The sequence below is a fragment of the Pocillopora damicornis genome, chromosome 1, assembly GCF_964200805.1.
Source record: "Pocillopora damicornis chromosome 1, jaPocDami1.2, whole genome shotgun sequence".
Classification (NCBI taxonomy): domain Eukaryota; kingdom Metazoa; phylum Cnidaria; class Anthozoa; order Scleractinia; family Pocilloporidae; genus Pocillopora; species Pocillopora damicornis.
Genome location: NC_142670.1, coordinates 29,221,066 through 29,242,156, shown reverse-complemented (window position 1 = coordinate 29,242,156; position 21,091 = coordinate 29,221,066). Strand labels below are relative to the sequence as shown.

Sequence of the window (21,091 nt, the reverse complement as noted above, 5' to 3'; positions counted from 1 at the left end):
TTTCGTGGCACTCTTTACCAATGCTTACACGTGTTAAATAAAGAGAAGGACTCGGTTCCACTGTCTTACAACATTCAAGATGGCGGAGGAAAGGGGTAAATGTGCGTTCAGTTGTGATCAGCATGATCTCGACACCAAAATAACGATTATCGTTATTTCTAAATTGGCCCTGAAATAACGAATATCATAATTTCAGTGCATGTCTGAGACCTTCGGGCTCGAAGCTTGGGAACTAGTATTCAGGGAAAGATAAAATGGCGGCTTACGGCGGCGAAGGAAATCTCAGTAGTTTAATATTTAGCGTGAAAAGGCTTGGGTGTTGTGATCTGGTTCTCAAGTAAAAAAAAAATCACGGTCTGCAATGGCCCTACCACCTTTTGAACAACAAGAAAACATTGAAACGGTGGTAAAAAGCAGCAAGTTTCGAAGTCTAAACGAAAGATGGGTAAGCTGAGTTTCAGTCAAATATCATGACATTTGGGATGTAATTTCGATACCGAATAAATAGTTCTACATGGTTATACACGCATAGGATTCTGTTGTGTTCACGTGAAGGCCATTTCAGCCATTCCTGCCACTTGTAAGTGGTAGGAAATAAAAGATATGTATAGTTGTTTCGTATTGAAGCCCTGTGAAATCAAAAATTTGATTTATTTCTTCTTTGTTTTAGGTGGTCATTATCCATTACTTTTGGAAGTCGATGCTGATGAGAAAGAAAAAATGTTTATGATTATTTCTTCTCTCGAACATTTTACTATTTAGGTACCAAATAATCTTGATACTGAAGATCATTGCATCCATTATGAAAAAATTACCCTTGATTGCTTTGTCAACTGGAATGTATAATGTAATATACCTTGTGATTTGTGGGATTTTCACAAGTAAACTAGAAATACTTGAAGAGGGTAATGATGTACTTAATGCAGAGCATTTGGTACAAAGTCTGCTTTGCTGTAATCTACCTGAAGGTGCTTTTTATATGCTAGTAAGACTTGCACAGCCCAGTCAAAATGTTTTTGAGTAGTAGAAAAGCTGGCCAAATCTCTTCCTGAAAAGCAGTCTGAAAAATGTGAAGTTAGCGGAAGGTACTTCATTGTAGGCGGCCAAATTGTAAGCTGCCAGCCCATTTTGAGTGAGCAGTAAAACTCAAGATTGGCTATTTTAGCTAATTTTATTGAGAACCAAATTCCCAGCAACGGGCACAATTTTACTGGGCTATTTGTTATTTAACTACTTAGTAATATTCTTATTAAAATTTACTGCATTCCTTTCTAATAATTTGCTGTTGATTGTATGCTGTATATAGCTTATGATTTGTGTGATTTTCACAAGTAAATTAGAAATACATGAAGATGGTAATGATGTACTAGATAATGTACTTGATGCAAAGCTATTTTGGTGCAAAGTGTGTGCCTTGTCTGTAGGTGATTTTGCATGCTAATAAGACTTGTAATTCAAATAATACACATCAGCTGGAGTGGGAATATTAAAAGAAAAATAATAATATTTAGCTATACCAAGTTCTGGTTTTATGTCCAAATTAAGCACTTAGTTGAAGATCACTGCACTGATCAGGCCCCGAAGGCCAAAAAAGTGCTGTCTGCTGTTAGTTTAATTTTTGTCATTTCTATTGATTTATTTTATTTATCAATGTTTCTTTGAGTTATAATTCATTGACCTCTTTCAATAGTGCAGGTTCGCTTGTGTAACCTAATCCCACATGTATGTATGTACAATCTCAGTTGAAATTTTGAGTGGCAGGCAAGCTGGCAATAGTAATAGGCAACAGAGGCCAAATCTTGTCCTGAATAGAAGTCTGACATGTGTGAAATTGGCAGCTATTTCATTGTAGGTGGCCAAATTGTTGGCTGCAGCACATTTTGACCTGGCTGATTGTGTGTGTGTTATGTATGTGTTCTTCTTTTTAGGTGTTAAACAGGTCAAAGTACCGAAAAAAACCTCTGTGATTACTTGGTAGTCTAAGATGTAAAAATTTTTAATAATAAGGTAAAGCTTGATCATTCTTAAGAGTTTGCATCTGTTCTAAAAGTTTTGGGGAGAGTTAGGGGAGCATTATTTATACAAATGTATTTAAAAAGTAACAAAAAAATAAAAAGAACTAGGGCAAAATCCCAATTTGCTTTAAAAGTTTATTTTATTAAGAGCATAATTCTGGATATAGCTTGGGATTTGTGTGATTTTCACAAATTGTTAGGTTGTTATGTAAACTTAATTTACAGGAACCTTGTTAGTTTTCAACTTCAAGAACAAGTACATAATTGCAGGAAAAGCTTGAAGCTTGAAAAATTGACTGATGAAACTGGAACAGATGTCATGAGATTTGTACAATAGGTTGGCCTGGGAGGGACCAAGAATTAAAGAATTCATTGATTCTCTTACACCTTTTGTCTGCATAGTGTGCTTCTGTAGAGCTTAGTTATTGCTGTAGAAAACGTTTTTGGAGGGCCCTTGAGATCACTCACTTTTGAGCTAGTTGCCCCTAGGGAAGAGGATATCTGTACTTATTATCTCCCTTGGGGGGGGGGGGGTGAAGGGTTAAAGACTGATTCTTCTCCAGTAGCCACAAGTACCCCTGCATATGGAAATTTTGAACACTATTAAAGGGCTAGTACCCTCATTTCATACTTGAATTTCTAATTTAGTGTAAGTTATGACAAATAATGAATGTAAATTCATCTTGGTTGTACAGGTTATATCCAGCAGTCCTTAAAAAAAAATAAAAAGGTATTTTTCTGAATTAAAAAAAAAGTGTTCTTGCTTCAAAGTAAGTGCATGATATGTCATTCAATTAATGCTCTAGCAGAGTTTTTGTTTGAAATGCCAAAATCAACTTCATGAGTAAGGACAAAAAAAAAAGGCAATAAGCAAATGTTCCTCTGTATCCTTTATGTCAATTTGGGCTGAAAAACAGGTTTTTTTCCTTTTGCAAAAATTAGCTTATTTCACGACCAAAAACGATGCAAACAAGCTGAAACGTTATGTTTTCAGCAAAACAGCGATAGAATCTGCGAAAAAACAATGGAGACAAGCTAACACACAGTGTTCTCAGTAAAATTTGGGCAAACAAAACCTTAAAAACCAAAAAAAAAAAACAATTGCGCTGACTTACCCATTTTTTGCCAAGATAACTGCCAAAACACTGAAAACTAGCTTGAAACTACATGTTTTTCACAAGATCGCGACGAAATCTGTCTAAAAACTCCAAAATACGGCAGAAATGTACGATTTTTGCAAAATTTTTCGCTAAAGTTGACAAAAACACTAAATTCGACTGAAAAACACGTTTGTTTTTTTTGCAAAAATAAGCTTATTTCAGTTTTAAAAACGCTGCAAAAAATGTTCTCAGCAAAATAGTTTAAGAGTCTGTGGGAAAACACAAAAACCAAGCTTAAACCAAGTGTAAATTGATAAAAAGGCCCGAATTGCGCATTTTGGCAGTTATTTTGGCAAAAAATGGTATATTTTGATTTCAAGCAAACTTTCAAGTAGTTGTTAAAGTTTAGAGCCAAACACAATACCAAAAAAAAATTGGATGTTTTCAGAAAAAATTGTGACCCTCAGCCTAATCATAATCCCACCCTACCCAAGCCCTAACTCTAGCTGCGAGCTATCCTAACCCTAACCCTAATTCCGGGTTAGGGTTAGGGCTCGGGTTAAGAACGGAACTTTTCACTCCAGTCAAAATGATGCAACTGGTTAACATGGTCCAACCAGCCAAAACAAGATAAAATGGTTTAAACGGTGAAAAGATTTTAAATACGTGACATGGTCCAATCGGAAGAAACGATCTCACTTAGTAAAATGGTGCGACTGGTTAACATGATCCAACTTGATAAAATGATGCCAATATCTAAAATGGACAAACTGGTTTAAATAATCCAACCAGTTGAAATGGTCTAACTGGATAATGTATGTGTAACCAGTGAAATTGGTTCAAATAATTCAGGTAAGGATGGTAACATTAGTTAAAAAGATCCAGCATATTACAGTGGTTCAACTGGTAAAAATAATCATCCAACTACTAAAAGTTATTAAACCCCAATCAAAATTAATCCAACCGCTTCAAATAATCTAACTGGTCAAAATTCTTCAGGTGGTTATTTAAGTGAAAAAGGTGACAAAATCTTCTTAAAAATATTTTTGAAGAGGCTTACACCCTTACCCTAAACACTAACCCTACCCCCAAACCCTAACCCCAAACCTTCACCCTAGCCCTAACCTCAACCGCAGACCCTCTAACCCTAACACTAAGCCTAAACCCTAACCCTAACCCTAGCCCCACACCATAACCCTAAAACCTAACCCTAAACCCTAAACCCTAACCTATAGCCCTTAACCTAGACCTAACCCTAACCCTAACCCTAACCCTAACCCCAACCTTCTCTATCTATCCTGTAAGTGTACCAGTCGGCCTATCGTTTGTTTTTCAGTAAACTTTCAAGTAGTTACTGAAATTTACAAACACAATACCAAAAACCCTGCAATTGAATGCTTGTAGAAAAATATTAACGCCAACCCTAAGCATAGCCTCATCCTAGCCTTAACCCTAATTCTAACACTAAACCCCGCTAACTCTAAGCATAATTTTACCCTAGCCCTAACCCCGGCTGATTGTAACACTAAACCCCTCTGACTCGAAGCAACCCAAACTCTAACCCTAACCAGGTAATGGGCTCCTGCCCTAACCCTATCCTCAACCCTGACTTAAACCCTTTACCATAGCTTAGGATTGGTTTGGGGTTTGGGTTAGGTTTAGGATAGCACAGAGTTAGAGTGAGCACAGGACGAAATAGCATGATTCCGTAATTCGGAAAAATGAAACTCTATGTTTCCACATCCTTCACTTCTTCCTTGGACCTGTTATGTTTCCGTTATGATTCCTGAACGGAAATATGACGACACGTTTCCGTTGCATTTCTGTCAACGGAATATTATCATCGCCTGTTTCCGTTACGTTTCCTTGTACGGATTCAAACTTTTACCGTCAAGTAAAACATATATTTATAAAGTGCTGTACAGTTCTTACACCACGTTACCATGAAGACGTGATCGTTCGAGGACAACAAAGGCAAATTGACGTGCATTAGGTGTGTACGTTCGTAGGAATCATAAGAAGTCCTAGAAGCTTCGATGTTTTACACTGAGCTATGTGCATGTTAATTTTGGAACTGTTTCGAAACCTTACAAAATTGAATCTTTTAAACTTACTCTGTGCTTAGATTTTTAAGCAGCTGGATCATTTGAGCCAGTTTAGTCACTCAAACCAGCAATACAATACTAGGCTAACTGGATAGTTTTAGGGTTAGGGTTAGGATTTTCAAGTAGGCACACGCAGTTGTGTGGATATTGTGGTACATGGAGTTTAGTAGAGTGTAGATTTTAGCAGTATTTGCCAGTGTTGACATATTTATAAAATTATGGTTCCAAAGTGCGTGTCACTGTTGAGAACCCAAGAAAATCATGAGAAAGTCGCCGATGGATTAGCCATAAAAATAAGCCCAACTCTGAGTCAATGCCAAACCACAAGAAAGTTGTGAAACTCGCGCCAATGTAAAAAAAAAAAACAACAACTGAGGTTCGAAGTATGGGTCGCTAACATCCTATGAAAATCATGGGAAAGTCGAGGAGATTGGTCATGGTACCAACCAATGCCACTTTCCCATGAAAATCAAGAAACCTGTGGTAACTAGCCAACATATGCTAGAATGACAATCTTTAATAAAATTCATATCTAATAAGGATGTGTGAAATGGCCAATATCGCTCTTGGCCGAGATACTGGTTTGCCGTGTTTTGGCAGTTATTTTGGCGAATATGGTTAAAATCAAATCTGTGTAAAAATAGTAAAATCAACGAGTTATTGAGGTTCGTCAACATAGGGAGGGTCCTCTTAGTCTAGAGAAAAACTTTTGCCCACGGCTAAAGGCGTTAAATTAATAAATTGATATATCTGGGCGGCATATCAAACAGCAACACTAAACTCCTCCTTTCTCACAGCTTTTTCCCCTTTAACATCTTTGTTCATTCCATTTTTTTTAAAGTAAAAACTCGTTTTGGAGGCATAAAGGTCCCTAAAGCAACGTTTCAAGATTTTATGGCGATCTTGTGAAAAACATGTAGTTCCAGCTAGTTTAGAGGGTTTTGGCAGCTATTTACACAAAGAGTGGGTAAAATCAGCCCAATTTGTCGTGTTTCTGACGGTTTTTACGCGTTTTTTCCCCAAATTTTACTGAGAACACTGCGTTTTAGCTGGAATAAGTGTTTTCACATGGATTGTATCCCTATTTTGTTAAAGACATCGTGCTTTTGAATGTAAAATAGGCTGATTTTTGCAAAAAAAGAAAAAAAAGTGTTTTTCAGGTCGAATTGAGCGCTTTTGTCAACTTTTGCGTAAAATTTGGCAAAAACTCGTGCGTTCTGCCGGATTTTGGTGTTTTTAGATAGATTTCATTGCAATTTTACGAAATACATGTAGTTTCAGCTAGTTTGCAGCGTTTTGGGCTTGAGACCGGCAAGAGTGATGGTAGACACTCTTAGCAGAGATAATTGTGCTAGCAGATATTAAAATTTCACCTGTAAAGACAATAAATTAATTGAACACAAGAAAAAGGAAACTTGATAAAAAAATTAGAATAATGGCGGGGAGAAAAGAGGGCTGCACTAAAGATTATGTACTTGTGTTCTTGAAGCTGAAAATTAACAAGTTTCCTAACAATTTTTGAAAATCACACAAATCCCAAGCTATATCCAGGGTTTTCTCTTAATAAAATTAACTCTTAAAACAAATTGGGATTTTACCTTGGGCCTTTTTTTTTACTTTTTATGTACATTATTTATGTATAAATAATGCTCCCCTGACCCTCCCCCAAATTTCCAGAACAAATGGAAACTCTTAAGAATGATCAAGCTTTACCTTATTATTTAAAATTTTTACATCTTGAATTATCAAGTTATCACAGAGGATTTCTTGGTACTTTAACCTGTTTAACACCCTAAAAGAAGTGCACATATATACTACACACAATCAGCCCAGTCAAAATGTGCCACAGCTGACAATTTGGCTGCCTGCCACAATATAGCTGCCGCTAACTTCACACTTTTCACACTTCCATTCAAGACAAGGTTCAGCCTCTGCTGCCTATTACTATCACCAGCTTGCCTTCCACTCAAAAACATTTTGACTGAGCTCATCCATACATACATACATAAGTGGGAGATTAGGTTACATGAGCGAACCTGCACTATTGAAAGAGATCAATGAATTACAATTCAAAGAAACATTGATAAATAAAATAAATCAATAGAAATGACAAAAATCAAACTAACAGCAGACAGTACTCTTTCAGCCTTCTGGACCTGAGCAGTGCAGTGATCTTCAACTAAGTGCTTAATTTGGACATAAAACCAGAACTTGGTATAGCTAAATATTATTATTTTTCTTTTAATATTCCCACTCCAGCTGATGTGTATTATTTGAATTACAAGTCTTATTAGCATGCAAAATCACCTATGGACAAGGCACACACTTTGGACATAAAACCAGAACTTGGTATAGCTAAATATTATTATTTTTCTTTTAATATTCCCACTCCAGCTGATGTGTATTATTTGAATTACAAGTCTTATTAGCATGCAAAATCACCTACAGACAAGGCACACACTTTGCACCAAAATAGCTTTGCATCAAGTACATTATCTAGTACATCATTACCATCTTCATGTATTTCTAATTTACTTGTGAAAATCACACAAATCATAAGCTATATACAGCATACAATCAACAGCAAATTATTAGAAAGGAATGCAGTAAATTTTAATAAGAATATTACTAAGTAGTTAAATAACAAATAGCCCAGTAAAATTGTGCCCGTTGCTGGGAATTTGGTTCTCAATAAAATTAGCTAAAATAGCCAATCTTGAGTTTTACTGCTCACTCAAAATGGGCTGGCAGCTTACAATTTGGCCGCCTACAATGAAGTACCTTCCGCTAACTTCACATTTTTCAGACTGCTTTTCAGGAAGAGATTTGGCCAGCTTTTCTACTACTCAAAAACATTTTGACTGGGCTGTGCAAGTCTTACTAGCATATAAAAAGCACCTTCAGGTAGATTACAGCAAAGCAGACTTTGTACCAAATGCTCTGCATTAAGTACATCATTACCCTCTTCAAGTATTTCTAGTTTACTTGTGAAAATCCCACAAATCACAAGGTATATTACATTATACATTCCAGTTGACAAAGCAATCAAGGGTAATTTTTTCATAATGGATGCAATGATCTTCAGTATCAAGATTATTTGGTACCTAAATAGTAAAATGTTCGAGAGAAGAAATAATCATAAACATTTTTTCTTTCTCATCAGCATCGACTTCCAAAAGTAATGGATAATGACCACCTAAAACAAAGAAGAAATAAATCAAATTTTTGATTTCACAGGGCTTCAATACGAAACAACTATACATATCTTTTATTTCCTACCACTTACAAGTGGCAGGAATGGCTGAAATGGCCTTCACGTGAACACAACAGAATCCTATGCGTGTATAACCATGTAGAACTATTTATTCGGTATCGAAATTACATCCCAAATGTCATGATATTTGACTGAAACTCAGCTTACCCATCTTTCGTTTAGACTTCGAAACTTGCTGCTTTTTACCACCGTTTCAATGTTTTCTTGTTGTTCAAAAGGTGGTAGGGCCATTGCAGACCGTGATTTTTTTTTTACTTGAGAACCAGATCACAACACCCAAGCCTTTTCACGCTAAATATTAAACTACTGAGATTTCCTTCGCCGCCGTAAGCCGCCATTTTATCTTTCCCTGAATACTAGTTCCCAAGCTTCGAGCCCGAAGGTCTCAGACATGCACTGAAATTATGATATTCGTTATTTCAGGGCCAATTTAGAAATAACGATAATCGTTATTTTGGTGTCGAGATCATGCTGATCACAACTGAACGCACATTTACCCCTTTCCTCCGCCATCTTGAATGTTGTAAGACAGTGGAACCGAGTCCTTCTCTTTATTTAACACGTGTAAGCATTGGTAAAGAGTGCCACGAAATTACTATATCGATAAATTTGGTGCCAATTTAGAAATAACGATAATCGTAATTTCGGTCTCGAGATCATGTTGCTTCCGGAAGCTGCCTGCAACTTCACATCCGGTGGATTATGAACTATGAAAACGAGGCTTTCGTTGGTGGACTTGGTTACCAGGTGAAATATGGCGCCCAAAACAAAAGTACTAACAGTCCTAGATCGGTATGGTGTTCTAATTGACTTCTAGAATTTATTATCGCGATCGCAACTTTTGCGTAGATCACAAGAATATGGAAGGAATTTATGAAGTATCGTCTTCTGAAAAAGTCAAATCGCTGGAAGAAGATCTAAAGAAAGAGCTGAAGGAATTACAAAATGAAGTCGAAGAGGGAAATTTCCTGAGCTCGTCTGCAGCGCCAAAGGCATTCGGGTGAGCCGCTTGTTATCAGTTCAGTCTTTTTAAACCTTTGTGGTGAAAAAATCGTTATCTTATCTGTTTGTCATCTATCTGTGTTTGTATTTTTCCATTCGACATCAGTTTATGCTCAAGATCAAGTCGCGAAGTTTGAATGAAAATGATTAAAAATTACTGTCGTATTTTACTGATTCTGGTTGGTTTTTTGTAATCGACGATACAAAAAAAGGTGACAGTTTCGATTACCATGCTGACGATGTCACGGTATCAACTGATCAAAGTTGACTATACACTATTATTACCAAAGATCTGAAGACTATAAATAATTCACAGACAATGATGATAAATTATTAAATTACTGCTGACAGCTTTGTTCTGTCCTCACTTGAGAGTGTGTGATAAATATTTGCCCTTGTCAGTGATCAAAGTGTTTCCTTTTTCAATTTTTTATTCTCTAAAAGATCTGTTCCGTTGCCTAAGGATGTCGATCACTTTAAAAGAGAAAGGAAGCTTGCCATTAACAAAAGTCTTCAGGTACTGTATTTATGTATGTTTGTTGTTGTTTGTATGACTTTTAGTACGCCACTGTAATTTTGGTTATAATGTACATGAAAAAATTACGAGCTTAAAAATGACATCAGCGTTCTAATTGACAGATAGCTGTGTTAATCTTCACTTACCAATGCATACTGTCAATCACCACATACATGTGTTATTTATGGTTATCCTATTGGCATATAACTTGTTTTCCTGCCCTTCTGGGTGTCAGTGAACTTTTTTTCCTAAAGCAGCCATCTTGGTTTTGTAACATTTCAAGCTTGACAGTAAATCAGTTTATTTGACGACTTATTCCTGCTTATTCAACTGTTCTGCTATAGAGAACAACATGTTCAAGCTACACTGAATCTTTCCTGGTGGATTTTGCTCTACAGGTTCGCGAAGCTCAGCCTTTGATTATACAATCAGATGTGATGCAAGAGGAGATGACCAGCTGTTGTCAAGTAGAATATACTGCAAAGAGTATTCCACTTTTGCTTCATCAGGTCAGCTAAAAGTAAAGAGTCTTAATTACACTTCTTTGTGGTTCTCAGAATGACTGATCACTTCATGGGATTTAAACATAATTGATTTGATACTATTTTAAGAACTAGTAAAGCCTTTATACAGGCCCAAGTGGCCCTGATGGGGCCAGTGCTTAACTCCAGTTTTCTTAGCATGAAGCGGCTAGGAGTATTGCCACTCCCCCCTGGATGGGATACGAGTCCATCGCAGGGTTACCCCCAGCATATTTGCTGGTACCCATTTGTACACCTGGGTGAAGAAAAGCACTGTGAGAGTAAAGTGTCTTGCCTAAGAACACAACACAATGACCCTGGCCAGGGCTCGAACCCGGACCACCTGATCCAGAGTTGAGCACACTAACCATGAGGCCACCACACCTCCACTTAATTTTTGGTTTTTCTTTTTCACAGTTTTTCGTGGACAGAATAGAACACTTGGTTCAGTGTAAACACATGCACATGCTGCGCTGGGCCCGTTTCTGTGAGCACACAAAGGCCATAGAAAATCTGTTTCCTGTGTACCAGAAAAGGCTCAGGTTAGAATGCCAGACCCGCTTATTACTCACTGACAATTAAGAACTCCTTACATCCATTACATCAGTATGCATATTTTCCATACTGCTCTCTATACATTTCCTATGATACTGACGAGGAGGATATATTACACACTCAAGAGCTTTTTTAGTTGGTGATCATCTTCTTTATTCTCATGACTGTATTGTTGGAGGTGATGAGGATATTTTTTGGGGAAATTAGAAGCTAGTCAATCACAGGAATGAAAGGGTGAATTGCAGTTTTGTATTATGTGGTTTTAAAATGGGCCATCCACCATTGAATTTTTTGCATATTTGAAGAAAATTTTGGTTAGTATAGGATTATTTGGAGTCTCAAATTGCACATGGAGTTATTTGTTTTATATACTTTTCTGTAGCTGAGATAAAAATTAGAGTATACTTCTCCTTTTACCCTTAAACTTTTAAGAGTGACCAGCATCTAATTTCTCCTGACAATATCATTGTAACCAAAGATTAAGATCATGAGAATTAAGGAAATGATCATCGACTTATATTCTTTTTATTGTTAACCAAAGTCCTACTGGCAACGCCACAGGAATGTGTAGAGAATAGTGTGGATAAATAATGCATACTGACGTCACATATTATGTTCCTAGGCAAGCATTCCTTATGTTCCTAGTCAAGCTCTCAGGTCTGCTGACCAACTTCTACTGGAGCAACCAACACACAAGCTCAAATTGACTGGGCTGAGGGCTTTCTCAGTGTGCACGCCTTACCTCTAGAACTATTTGGTTCCATTTGAGATTAAAAGCAGCACATCTGTCTCTATTTTTAAAGCTAAGCTTAAGACCTATCTTTTTCGACAAACATATTTTTAGACTTTAAATTTTTATTTAATTATAGGTTATGATAATTTGACACTGTAAAGCGTATTTGGGCATTAGGAAAATGCGCTATAGAAATAAATTATTATTATTATTATTATTATTATTATTATTATATCCGACTGAATTTGAACTTTATTTGGCGATATCCATCATACTGTATCTCAGAATTGAAGATATTTCACGGTAAAGATACATGTCATAATTGTGGTAGGACTCTCTCTGTGAATAAGCGCAGTTGCACATGACTAACCGTTCTTTACCTCCTTTGATATTATTAGTTATATCATGGAAGAATATCAAGATTGTCTCCAACGTGCAAGAAGGCTGGCCGTGGCATGTGAAGTAACTCTAGCGGGAGGCGATTCGGCGATGAGTGTAGTTACTATGGATGATCTACTGATTTACAGCCGATGGTTTATCTGTATGTTGCATTCAGTGAAGAATATTCATGCATTCATCAGGGTGAGTGTGTTTTTGCGAGTGTAGAGCAATTTTCAACTATGTCAGAAATAATCCGAGATTGTTTTGGTTTTGCTAAATACTTTTTGCTGTGATTGGTCCAGAAAAACTCGCGCTCTCCTCCCAACCAATAAGATACAAACTAAAATCAATCATGACCTGGTCATAGGCGTTTTCCCGCGCTTCAAGCAATGAACTTGTTTTCACTTTGAGTTCTCATTGGCTAACGATGAAGTAAACCTTTCTTCTGATTGGACGTCGGAATTATTTTGGTTTGGTGTTTCAACGCTCAGTTGTAAACTGCTCTTAAACCCAATGTTTGGAATTAGTGAAGTCCTAAAGGAAAGCATAAAAGTGTCTGTTTTGATTGATTGCCTTGGAGTTTTTATTGGTTTATCTTGCGTAGTGTGTAAAATTAGAGCTGTTATGTTCGTAATGTGGTGAAGAAGAACGAGACTTATGGTGGAAAACGAGATGTGAGAAACAAGATTCACCGCGTAACAAACGACATGCATTTCGTCGGAAACGAAAAAAAGGGACATTCGAGGAAAACGGGAGACGAGACCTCTTGCGAGAAACGAGAAACGAGAAACGAGACATATCTTATGAAAAACGGGACATCTCAAGAAATGTACGGCATTTTGCGAGAAACCTGGTGGTTGACATTGAGAAAGTTAGGCAATTTCAATAGAATACAATCAAAAAAACATTTTTTTTCCTCAGACGGTCGAGTGGCTTCCCCTGACACACAAGAACACTATTTTACCTCAAGTCGCTGAAAAAGAAGAGAAACCTCCTGAACAGGAACGTAAGGCCTCTGTGGGTCCGCCCTCTAAAGCACGAGGCCAACTCAAGAAGATTCTCAGTCAAGTGTCGATTACGGCCCATCTCCATGTCCTGAGGCCCCAACCCACCCCTGATGCTAGTCTTCCACCACCTCCACCTCTTAGTCTGACTCCATATCAGCTGGTATCAGGAACGAATCCCTCCATTGCGGCTGCAGCAGCTGCTTCGGGCGGAGGGTTGGTGTCTGACGAGATAAGCCTGAAGTTGCCACTTCACGAGACAACTTTTGCTACCATAAAGCCGCTGTTGGAGTTCTTTATGACTTGTTACGCTGTTGAGATGGTAAGGATATAAAACACTTGACCCTGTACGGATATTAGTTGTTTCATTGCGCATACATTTACCTACCAATTGCAGTTGCAACCACAATAGCCATAAAATGGGAAACAGAACAAAATGACAATGGTGTATTTCCATCGAACTCGCTAAGCCTAATGAGGCTGTCTTGCCTTTTATTCTATGAGTGATCAAGACATACTTTCTCCATGCAATATCAATACAATACAATATCAAGCATACTAGTGATGAGAATAAAGAAAAATAGCTGATGATCAGTTTAACTCTTTGTTTGCAGGACATCAATCAAATCAACACTCATGCAGATGAAATGGATCTCTTTACTATGGTCTCAAGGAGATTCAAAAAAGTTTTTTCAAAACAAGAACAAATGAGAACTTTCCCCGTTTACGATGCTTCAATCGAGGTTAGTCAAATGTATGCGCTTGTGCTTGTGGTAGGAAGCTGCAAAGGCGTTGGTTGTACAACTCGCGTAGAAGGTCCTGTAAAGATAAACATTTGTTGCTGAATTAGAAAAGGAAGTAACATTCTAGGCGAAGGATTTTGATGATTTTTGTCATGGGTGAGATACATTCTCAAATTCTCGCCAGTTAGGCAATGTGAATCGAAATCGTACCGAATTGGGGAGTTTGATGTGATACGGCAGTGACTTTATGTACACTGTCTTGTTGAATTCAATACATCGACCTGACTGAATGTTACAAAGAAGCATTTTTTTTTTAAAAAGAAGTAACGCAGAGAGAAATATACTCTTTCAAGCTGATGCAGTGGAAAGTATTCGTCCAGAAGTTGTTCCTCTTTGATAAATTAATTGCTTTTGTTTTACAGGAGTTTGGAGATAGCAAAATAAGAAGCGAAGGAGCCTTGCACACTTTCAAGCAGCAGTCGAACTGGACCTCTTTTAATTCTCTAAGGTACTGCATCTCAGCTTTTGTAATGACTTGCGCAAAAGCAACTGGTAGTTCAGGGATTTTAATAACGTTTTCTATAAGTGGCTGCGGATGGCGTAATAGGCAGCTGTGCCCGGAAAGGGTCCGTACCGCGTAACTGAAACACGAGAGCGTGTCCGTAGACTAAACGGACGACGGTAAGAGGTTTTATAGGAAGCGGTAGACCGCCGGAAACCGGTTTTTCTCGAAACCCCGGGTGGTGAGATGCGAGAGCAGCTAAGAGAATGGCAAACGGTAAAAATTTGCAGTAAGGTAAAAATTTCTCCCTTGGCCGCGAACAATTGGTTTTTTGATTTTTCTACGAAGTGTAGTTTTGGAACTTTTAGGGGTCTTTTTGTGAACGTAAAGGTCGAAACTACGGGAACGAGGTAACGGGAGTGTGCCTTACATGTGGCTGATGATCATGTACCTGTGGCTGATGATCATGTACCTGTGGCTGATGATGAATAATTGGAAATACTTTTTTCCGGGACTTTTAGGAAATGACTCCAAGATCTAGTTATTTGAAATCGAGTTCACGAAGGTTACTTATTTGTCGCACTATTCTACAAGTGCAGGGAAAGTCTTTGAATAAACCTTTGTTCCGGCCTCATAGTGATACTAGTATTGAGAAAGCTGACAAGATTCTGCAGATTCAATGAGCGAATTGGAATTGCCGAGATTTTCTTGTCGTTGTCACCGTGAAAAACAGTTACTTTGTATTTGCTCTACCAATATATATAAAAGGCTTATTTGGATACTTTTGTGTTACTTTGCCTTCCTGTAGGCCAGAGCAGGCCTCAATTCAAGTTAAGGCCATGACAAAGCTGAAACATAAAGGCAACATCGATGAGGTAATATGATGCAACCTTTCCAGTTTTACCTACTGTGTGAGGTATTTTTTTTAGACTTTAATCAATACTGATAATAACAAATGATTCTGACATAATAATATTTTCTCTCTTATCCTTTTTAGTTACTTAGAGCTCATTCACGCTTCCTTCATGTACAAGATGGCCAGGTGAGGTGAAATGTGCAAAAAAAAACTTGAAATATATTGAAGTCTGCTTTCACAGGACAGTGGTTTTATTTCTCATCCCTGACCTTGCTGGTATATTTGCCTTCTATATATCATGTACCTCATTGTGCCGATACAAGTACATGTAGAAAGTTACTCATAATTTGAATGATCGCAATTCAAATGAATACCATATTTCTGTGATGACCCCAAATACCGCCATAACGTAACCATATTTCATATTTAACCACTGTGAGCGACTGATGTACAGTGCACATAATTGGTTAATGACTGATAGTTCTTTATTGGTGTTGGCATAAGAACTTTACTTAAAGCAAAGACTAACTGATAACTCCCTTAAAGAAAAGAAAATATCTCGAAAGTTTCCTGGCCATATTTGTGGAAAAGCCGCTGGCTTCTCTTAAATTTTTTGGGTGCGTTATATAGGACCTTACATGTAACTTGGTGCTGAGTTCTTTATTAACACCGTTTAAAAAAAATTGTTGATTTTGATTATATCGCTTCTTTAGAGAATACTATCATCATTAAAAGAACATGCTAAAGCTGTCTTGGAGCCGCCAAAACCTCATGCAGTTTCTGTGACGACTTACCGCGCTGAGAATGACACGGCTGCAGTTTGGAAACGTATCTTCAGCTATGCTTCTGTGAGGTAAATCTTTGATATCGTAACCTTTAAGGTGTTTGACTGTTGCATTAAGCGTGGTAGTTGAGTGACTCTTCTTACTGCGTGAGATATGTCTTCTTACGGGCGCCCGTGAATCGGTGTTTGGTCAGCAACGCTTCGGGGTGTGCACTTTTTATACCCTTCAAAGAGGAAATTTTTGTACAATTTCATAAAGATTTCCCGAATAAAAGGCGCAGGTCACCAATGTGTTTACAGTATTGGGTTATCAGCAGATCTGCCAAACACCGGTAAAAGATTTTGTTGTTGTTAGAAATAACAAGTGTATATATCCAATTGCGGTTGGCGAGCAACCGGCTAAGGTAGGTTAGGCAATACACATAAGCAAAAAAAGGAAAGTGTTCCGGGGAATGAAAGGCTTACATATGCTAAATTTTGGCGATTAAGCTCTTAACTTGAATCTATTGAAATTGCAGAAGTATTGTACGAGAAAACATTCGTCCAGGCACCTAAACATATCCAATTGTAAACTACCAGTGATTTAAAGTTAGCGCTTAGCCGGAAACCTCGCGGAATACTCTAGAGCATCACTTAGACAAGATTTAGCAAGTTTTGCGTCAAAACAAATCAACCTGAAAATGTCCATTTTCTCATCTGTATGTGGGACTCATAGCTTTTCTCTTGTCATCTTCTTTCATTTGCTGAACAGTTTGAGCTCCAAGGATGATGTTCTAGAGTTTGACACCAAAATCAGTGAAGACGACATGGGTGGTAATAGTAACTCCACTGGTGAATTTGATCTTGGTACTGCGGTGGAACTTCTCGGCTTGGATGACGAAGATGCTAAGACTCAGGCCAGTAAACTTCAAGGCGCCTACATGTCCTTTCTCCTTCTGAGGCACCTTAGGCTTAGGGATCTGCAGAGATCGGTGAGAAATGGTCCATATTTCATAAATGCCGAGAGTATATTTTTTTAATAAGCGTGTCCAAATGAATAAACCGCGAAGGGCCCACATTGCCTACGTCCTTCTAAGGCACCTTAGGCGTAGGGATCTCAATTGAGGGGTGATGAATGGTCCCCATTTCAGTACTGATAAGGGAGGGGGATCTTTTCCAATGACCGTGCCCAAGGGATTTATCCACAAGGGACCTGCAAGCCCCTTTTCCCTCTAAGATACCTCAAAGGAAGGGATCTTTAACGATCGGTTGGAAATGGCCCTATTCACTATTTTCGGGAAATGGAGTGGGGGGGGGGGGGGTCTTTGTCACTATGCGTGTCCAAATTAGTTAGCCTTAGGAAAGGTTGTAATATATTCAACCGTAGAGAACATGATTTAAATGACAGTAACCAGTCTGTAACAACTAAGAAAGGGAAGATTTTTTTCACAATATACAAGGCTTCGTTTGAATTGTAATTTTTCAGTGCCTTGGTATACTCAACTACTTCAAGTCAACTGAGAGAACGTTAACGATTAATGATGGTGGCTTGTCATTGGAAGGAGGAAAACAAAAGGCGTCCAAGTGAGTTATCTGTTCGATCAAACGAGAGTAATGTGTTAAACTTGTGTGCATGAATATCAGGAAAAGCATTATCTTCGTTGTCATCGTCCTTTTTCCTCTTCGTTGAGTATAAATGAGTAAAGAATCCATCTGCGAAATCTTCACCTACATGTACTTCTATAAGTTGAATATCACGTGCTCAATGACGATGTATTTATCGCCTTAGGGGAAGGGTATGAGGGGAAATATTTGGCTCGCGTTGATGAAGTATTGAACGAGCTCCGCGATGACCGAAAGGCCAAATGTTTTCCCAGCCGGCCCTTCGTTTACACACGTCAGCTGTAATTTTAGTTTCCTAAAGAATTGCGTGCGCGGGACCTTATAGGTTATACGTTAAATTTTATTACCATTTCAGACATCAAGTGTTCCATGGCGGTGGAATTTCAGGTGTTGGATCACATCAGTACATTCATAACACTCCGGCTGATTACAGGTAAAGCCATAAGGGGCAGTTATATCATCGGCTACATGTTTGTTTTAAGGGAGCCTGAGAGCCTGAACACGAGATCTTATTAAAGGGGGGGTGAGTTTCTAAAGAAACTGTCAGTGGTGCTGCGCCCTTGGGACAAGGTAATTTAGTATCATCAACTGAGTTGATAACGTAAATTGGCCACCGTTATGAGCTGACGTATCGAGCGTTAGCCCTTCGTCAGAGCAAATGGCATCTGACTTGACTTCTTGACTTGACTTTATCATGACATTCTATTGTTGAGTTATGGTAGGGAACATGTCTTATTAAATTGTGGGAAGGTACAGCTACACTAGTAAAACTCTTGAGACTTTTAACTGTAATTTGGCTAGTATGCTTTGATTTCACTAATTCTTAGAAAAAGAAATTGAAAAGAGAAACGAAACGTTTCATTATGTCCCCCGCATCAAGCACTTTTCTCAATTTACTCCAACTTTCATTTGCCCCTGGCCATATTTAACTTTGATCCAATTTCCTTGTATGAATACTTTAGTTTTGCTTTCAAATGCGCTCTGTTGCTGATGCAGCTTTTTATTTCTTTTTTGTTGCTTTAAAGGGTTGAACAGTCTGAATTCATGGAGTTTTCAGAGGTGAGTGTTTTTGTGTTTAAGCCAGAGTAGCGAATGTGTTAATTCTTAACACCCTAATATTAAAATTATTTTTCTCCGCACTGTTTTCTTTACTTTTCATATGGCACTGACAAGGAGAATATGTTTGACAATCACAGCATTTAGCTTCTTTGGTTCTGTGATGATTTTCCGTATTCTCATAACCTTTATGGTTGATTCAGCTATGATGCTGTAAGGAGAACTTAGATTCCAGTCACTTTTAGGGGATAAAGAGTTAAGGAGACTATTGTCAAAAAAAACAAAACAAAACAAAAACCGAACGAATATTTGACCGTATGAATGATGGCGGGTCATACACGTAGCAGTCTGATGTTAAGAAATCACTGAAAGTAGAGAGTTGAGAAGTGGAGAGAAATAGCCGTTTAAGAAATGATTGGGAATCTAGGAATCTAATGCCTTTCTTTTTGCGCCTCGGGCGTTTTAACAATTTAAGCCTGTGTTCAACCTTTTCCAGGTTGAAAATCATGATGACTTCATTACAACTGAAGAAGGTCGGGTGCATATTCAGGACCAAAGAGGCTACTACATCTTGTATGATACGGCGCTTGCAGCCTTCAAGTAAGTGCATTTTCCTTTAACACCAGCGAATGATGACGCACGGCTTGTTCCAAATTTTTTTTCCTCTTAAAAAAGAGTGTAAATAACGCGACAAACGACAAGCAAAGTTTACACAAGCTTATATGTTTTTTGTTTGTTTTTTTGTGGACGTTTAATGGTTTGATACTTTACTACAGGGAACTGGAGACTGAACTTTTGCTTGTGGCCACCCATTTTCTTCAGAAAGACAAAGATTTGAGGCTTCCCAAAAATTCAAAGGTTAGTGATATTGATTATTCCACCATTTAGCCTTCGTCTAAATGTCCCCGTTGCATTTCAACGCTTTGATCATTATTTTTGGCGTGGTGGAAAAAAAGCGGCCACTCTTTGCGTGTCTATACTCTCTTGTTCAACATAGAATGATACATTGATTATGTTTCTAGATTACTATTACTATAATAATAATAATAATAATAATAATGTTATTTATCCAGGGAGCTCACATCATCAAAGGTGTTATTCAGTGAGGCCCTGCCAAAAAAAAAGAAAAATGTTAAATTTGAAAGTTTAAAAATAGTTAAAAATACAATATTAAAATGTTCAATAAAATTACATTATAAAATGAGTTAAAAAATTGCGGTCTTCAAGGCTTGCTTAAAAATTAAAAGTGACCTCATGTCACGTATTGACTTGTCTAGACTGTTCCATTCTTCCAGTCCTTGATATAAAAGGCGCTGTTTTCCATCGATGCGCCTAACTCGCGGTAGGTAAAAATTGGATTTGCCACGAGTATTATAAGACCGTAATACCCTATAACCGGGTAGACTTGACAGTATATTTTGTGCTTATATCAGTTTCAGGGAGATCACATTGATCTGGCAGCGTATGGTCATCAGCAAGTGGACAGATTTGCTGTTCTTTTGGATTTATGGACAAATGAAGCTGCATATTTGGAAAACAAGAGACAGGTAACTGTCCTGACTAGATACTTTCCATATACCTGTAGTACTTCCGGGCGGTGCAAAGGGCGGGTTTTACGTCATTCAGTAGGGGGAGATGTCGGCCTCATGGATATTGCGCTGGACTCAAAGTGTTGGATTGGCTTGAATTCAATTCCTTTGCCTTTTGCCTAATTGAAATTAGAGTTTGAGGACATCTTTTTATGTTCTTTTAATTTTTTATTTATTTATTCGTTTTTTTTCCAGCTGTTAGACTGTTATCTGGAGGCTTATCATCATGTCTTTGACCCAAAAGAGAAAAAACGGCTCGCTCAGGTTTGTGGAAGTCGAAATGATTGACAATTTTTTATTAAAGATCCCCGGTATTTATTTCCACTTAAGTTTGAATGTCTTTTGTTTGTTTGTTTGCTTTTTTTCTTTTTTTATAATTGTTGAATAGTTTTTTTAAATTTCCTTGAAAGTTTTCCTCCCAATTTGATAAAATAGACCTACTGATTTCCATAGCTAGTACCTACAGGGGCACTGATAAGGGTTACGGCGGGAAATTTGTAGGTGATAAATTTTTCAAGTTGGACGAACTGTGGCATAGCCCATTTGATTCTCATTGTTTTTTTCCATCTCAGATTATGGTTAATGTGATGCACTCGCGACCAAGATACGATTTTTCTGCTGACTACTTTGTGAAGACATATCGAGCTGAATGTGTCTGTTTGCGACTTCATTGCAACTTAATCAAGTCAATTCTTGACAAACAGGTGTAGTATGGAAACATGTATTTTGGCACACATTTATTCGGGGGGCAC

The 21,091-nt window shown here is 37.8% G+C and overlaps 1 protein-coding gene and 2 long non-coding RNA genes across 3 annotated transcripts in view; 2 read left to right on the top strand and 1 right to left on the bottom strand.

The window, feature by feature from the left end:
• Nucleotides 1–62: 62 nt before the first annotated feature.
• Nucleotides 63–1,506, top strand: LOC149053172 (uncharacterized). Its single transcript, XR_016181502.1, has 2 exons — nt 63–445; nt 671–1,506. It is a non-coding gene; the product is annotated as an uncharacterized LOC149053172 (long non-coding RNA).
• Nucleotides 1,507–6,912: 5,406 nt separating this feature from the next.
• On the bottom strand, nt 6,913–9,027 carry LOC149053171 (uncharacterized). The gene is made up of 2 exons (XR_016181500.1): nt 8,642–9,027; nt 6,913–8,416 (listed from the first exon to the last, which is right to left on the bottom strand). It is a non-coding gene; the product is annotated as an uncharacterized LOC149053171 (long non-coding RNA).
• Nucleotides 9,028–9,149: 122 nt separating this feature from the next.
• Nucleotides 9,150–21,091, top strand: part of LOC113664184 (uncharacterized) — a 37,191-nt gene continuing 25,249 nt past the window's right edge. Inside the window, exons 1-20 of the mRNA XM_089188789.1 lie at nt 9,150–9,494; nt 9,941–10,013; nt 10,412–10,522; nt 10,952–11,076; nt 12,221–12,404; nt 13,125–13,529; nt 13,822–13,950; nt 14,373–14,458; nt 15,261–15,327; nt 15,450–15,494; nt 16,022–16,161; nt 16,844–17,063; nt 17,558–17,655; nt 18,050–18,127; nt 18,720–18,753; nt 19,247–19,350; nt 19,527–19,608; nt 20,184–20,297; nt 20,535–20,603; nt 20,912–21,043. Coding sequence (XP_089044915.1) covers nt 9,355–9,494; nt 9,941–10,013; nt 10,412–10,522; nt 10,952–11,076; nt 12,221–12,404; nt 13,125–13,529; nt 13,822–13,950; nt 14,373–14,458; nt 15,261–15,327; nt 15,450–15,494; nt 16,022–16,161; nt 16,844–17,063; nt 17,558–17,655; nt 18,050–18,127; nt 18,720–18,753; nt 19,247–19,350; nt 19,527–19,608; nt 20,184–20,297; nt 20,535–20,603; nt 20,912–21,043 — 2,436 coding nt within the window. The 5' untranslated portion in view covers nt 9,150–9,354. The remainder of the gene's footprint in view (nt 9,495–9,940; nt 10,014–10,411; nt 10,523–10,951; nt 11,077–12,220; nt 12,405–13,124; nt 13,530–13,821; nt 13,951–14,372; nt 14,459–15,260; nt 15,328–15,449; nt 15,495–16,021; nt 16,162–16,843; nt 17,064–17,557; nt 17,656–18,049; nt 18,128–18,719; nt 18,754–19,246; nt 19,351–19,526; nt 19,609–20,183; nt 20,298–20,534; nt 20,604–20,911; nt 21,044–21,091) is intronic.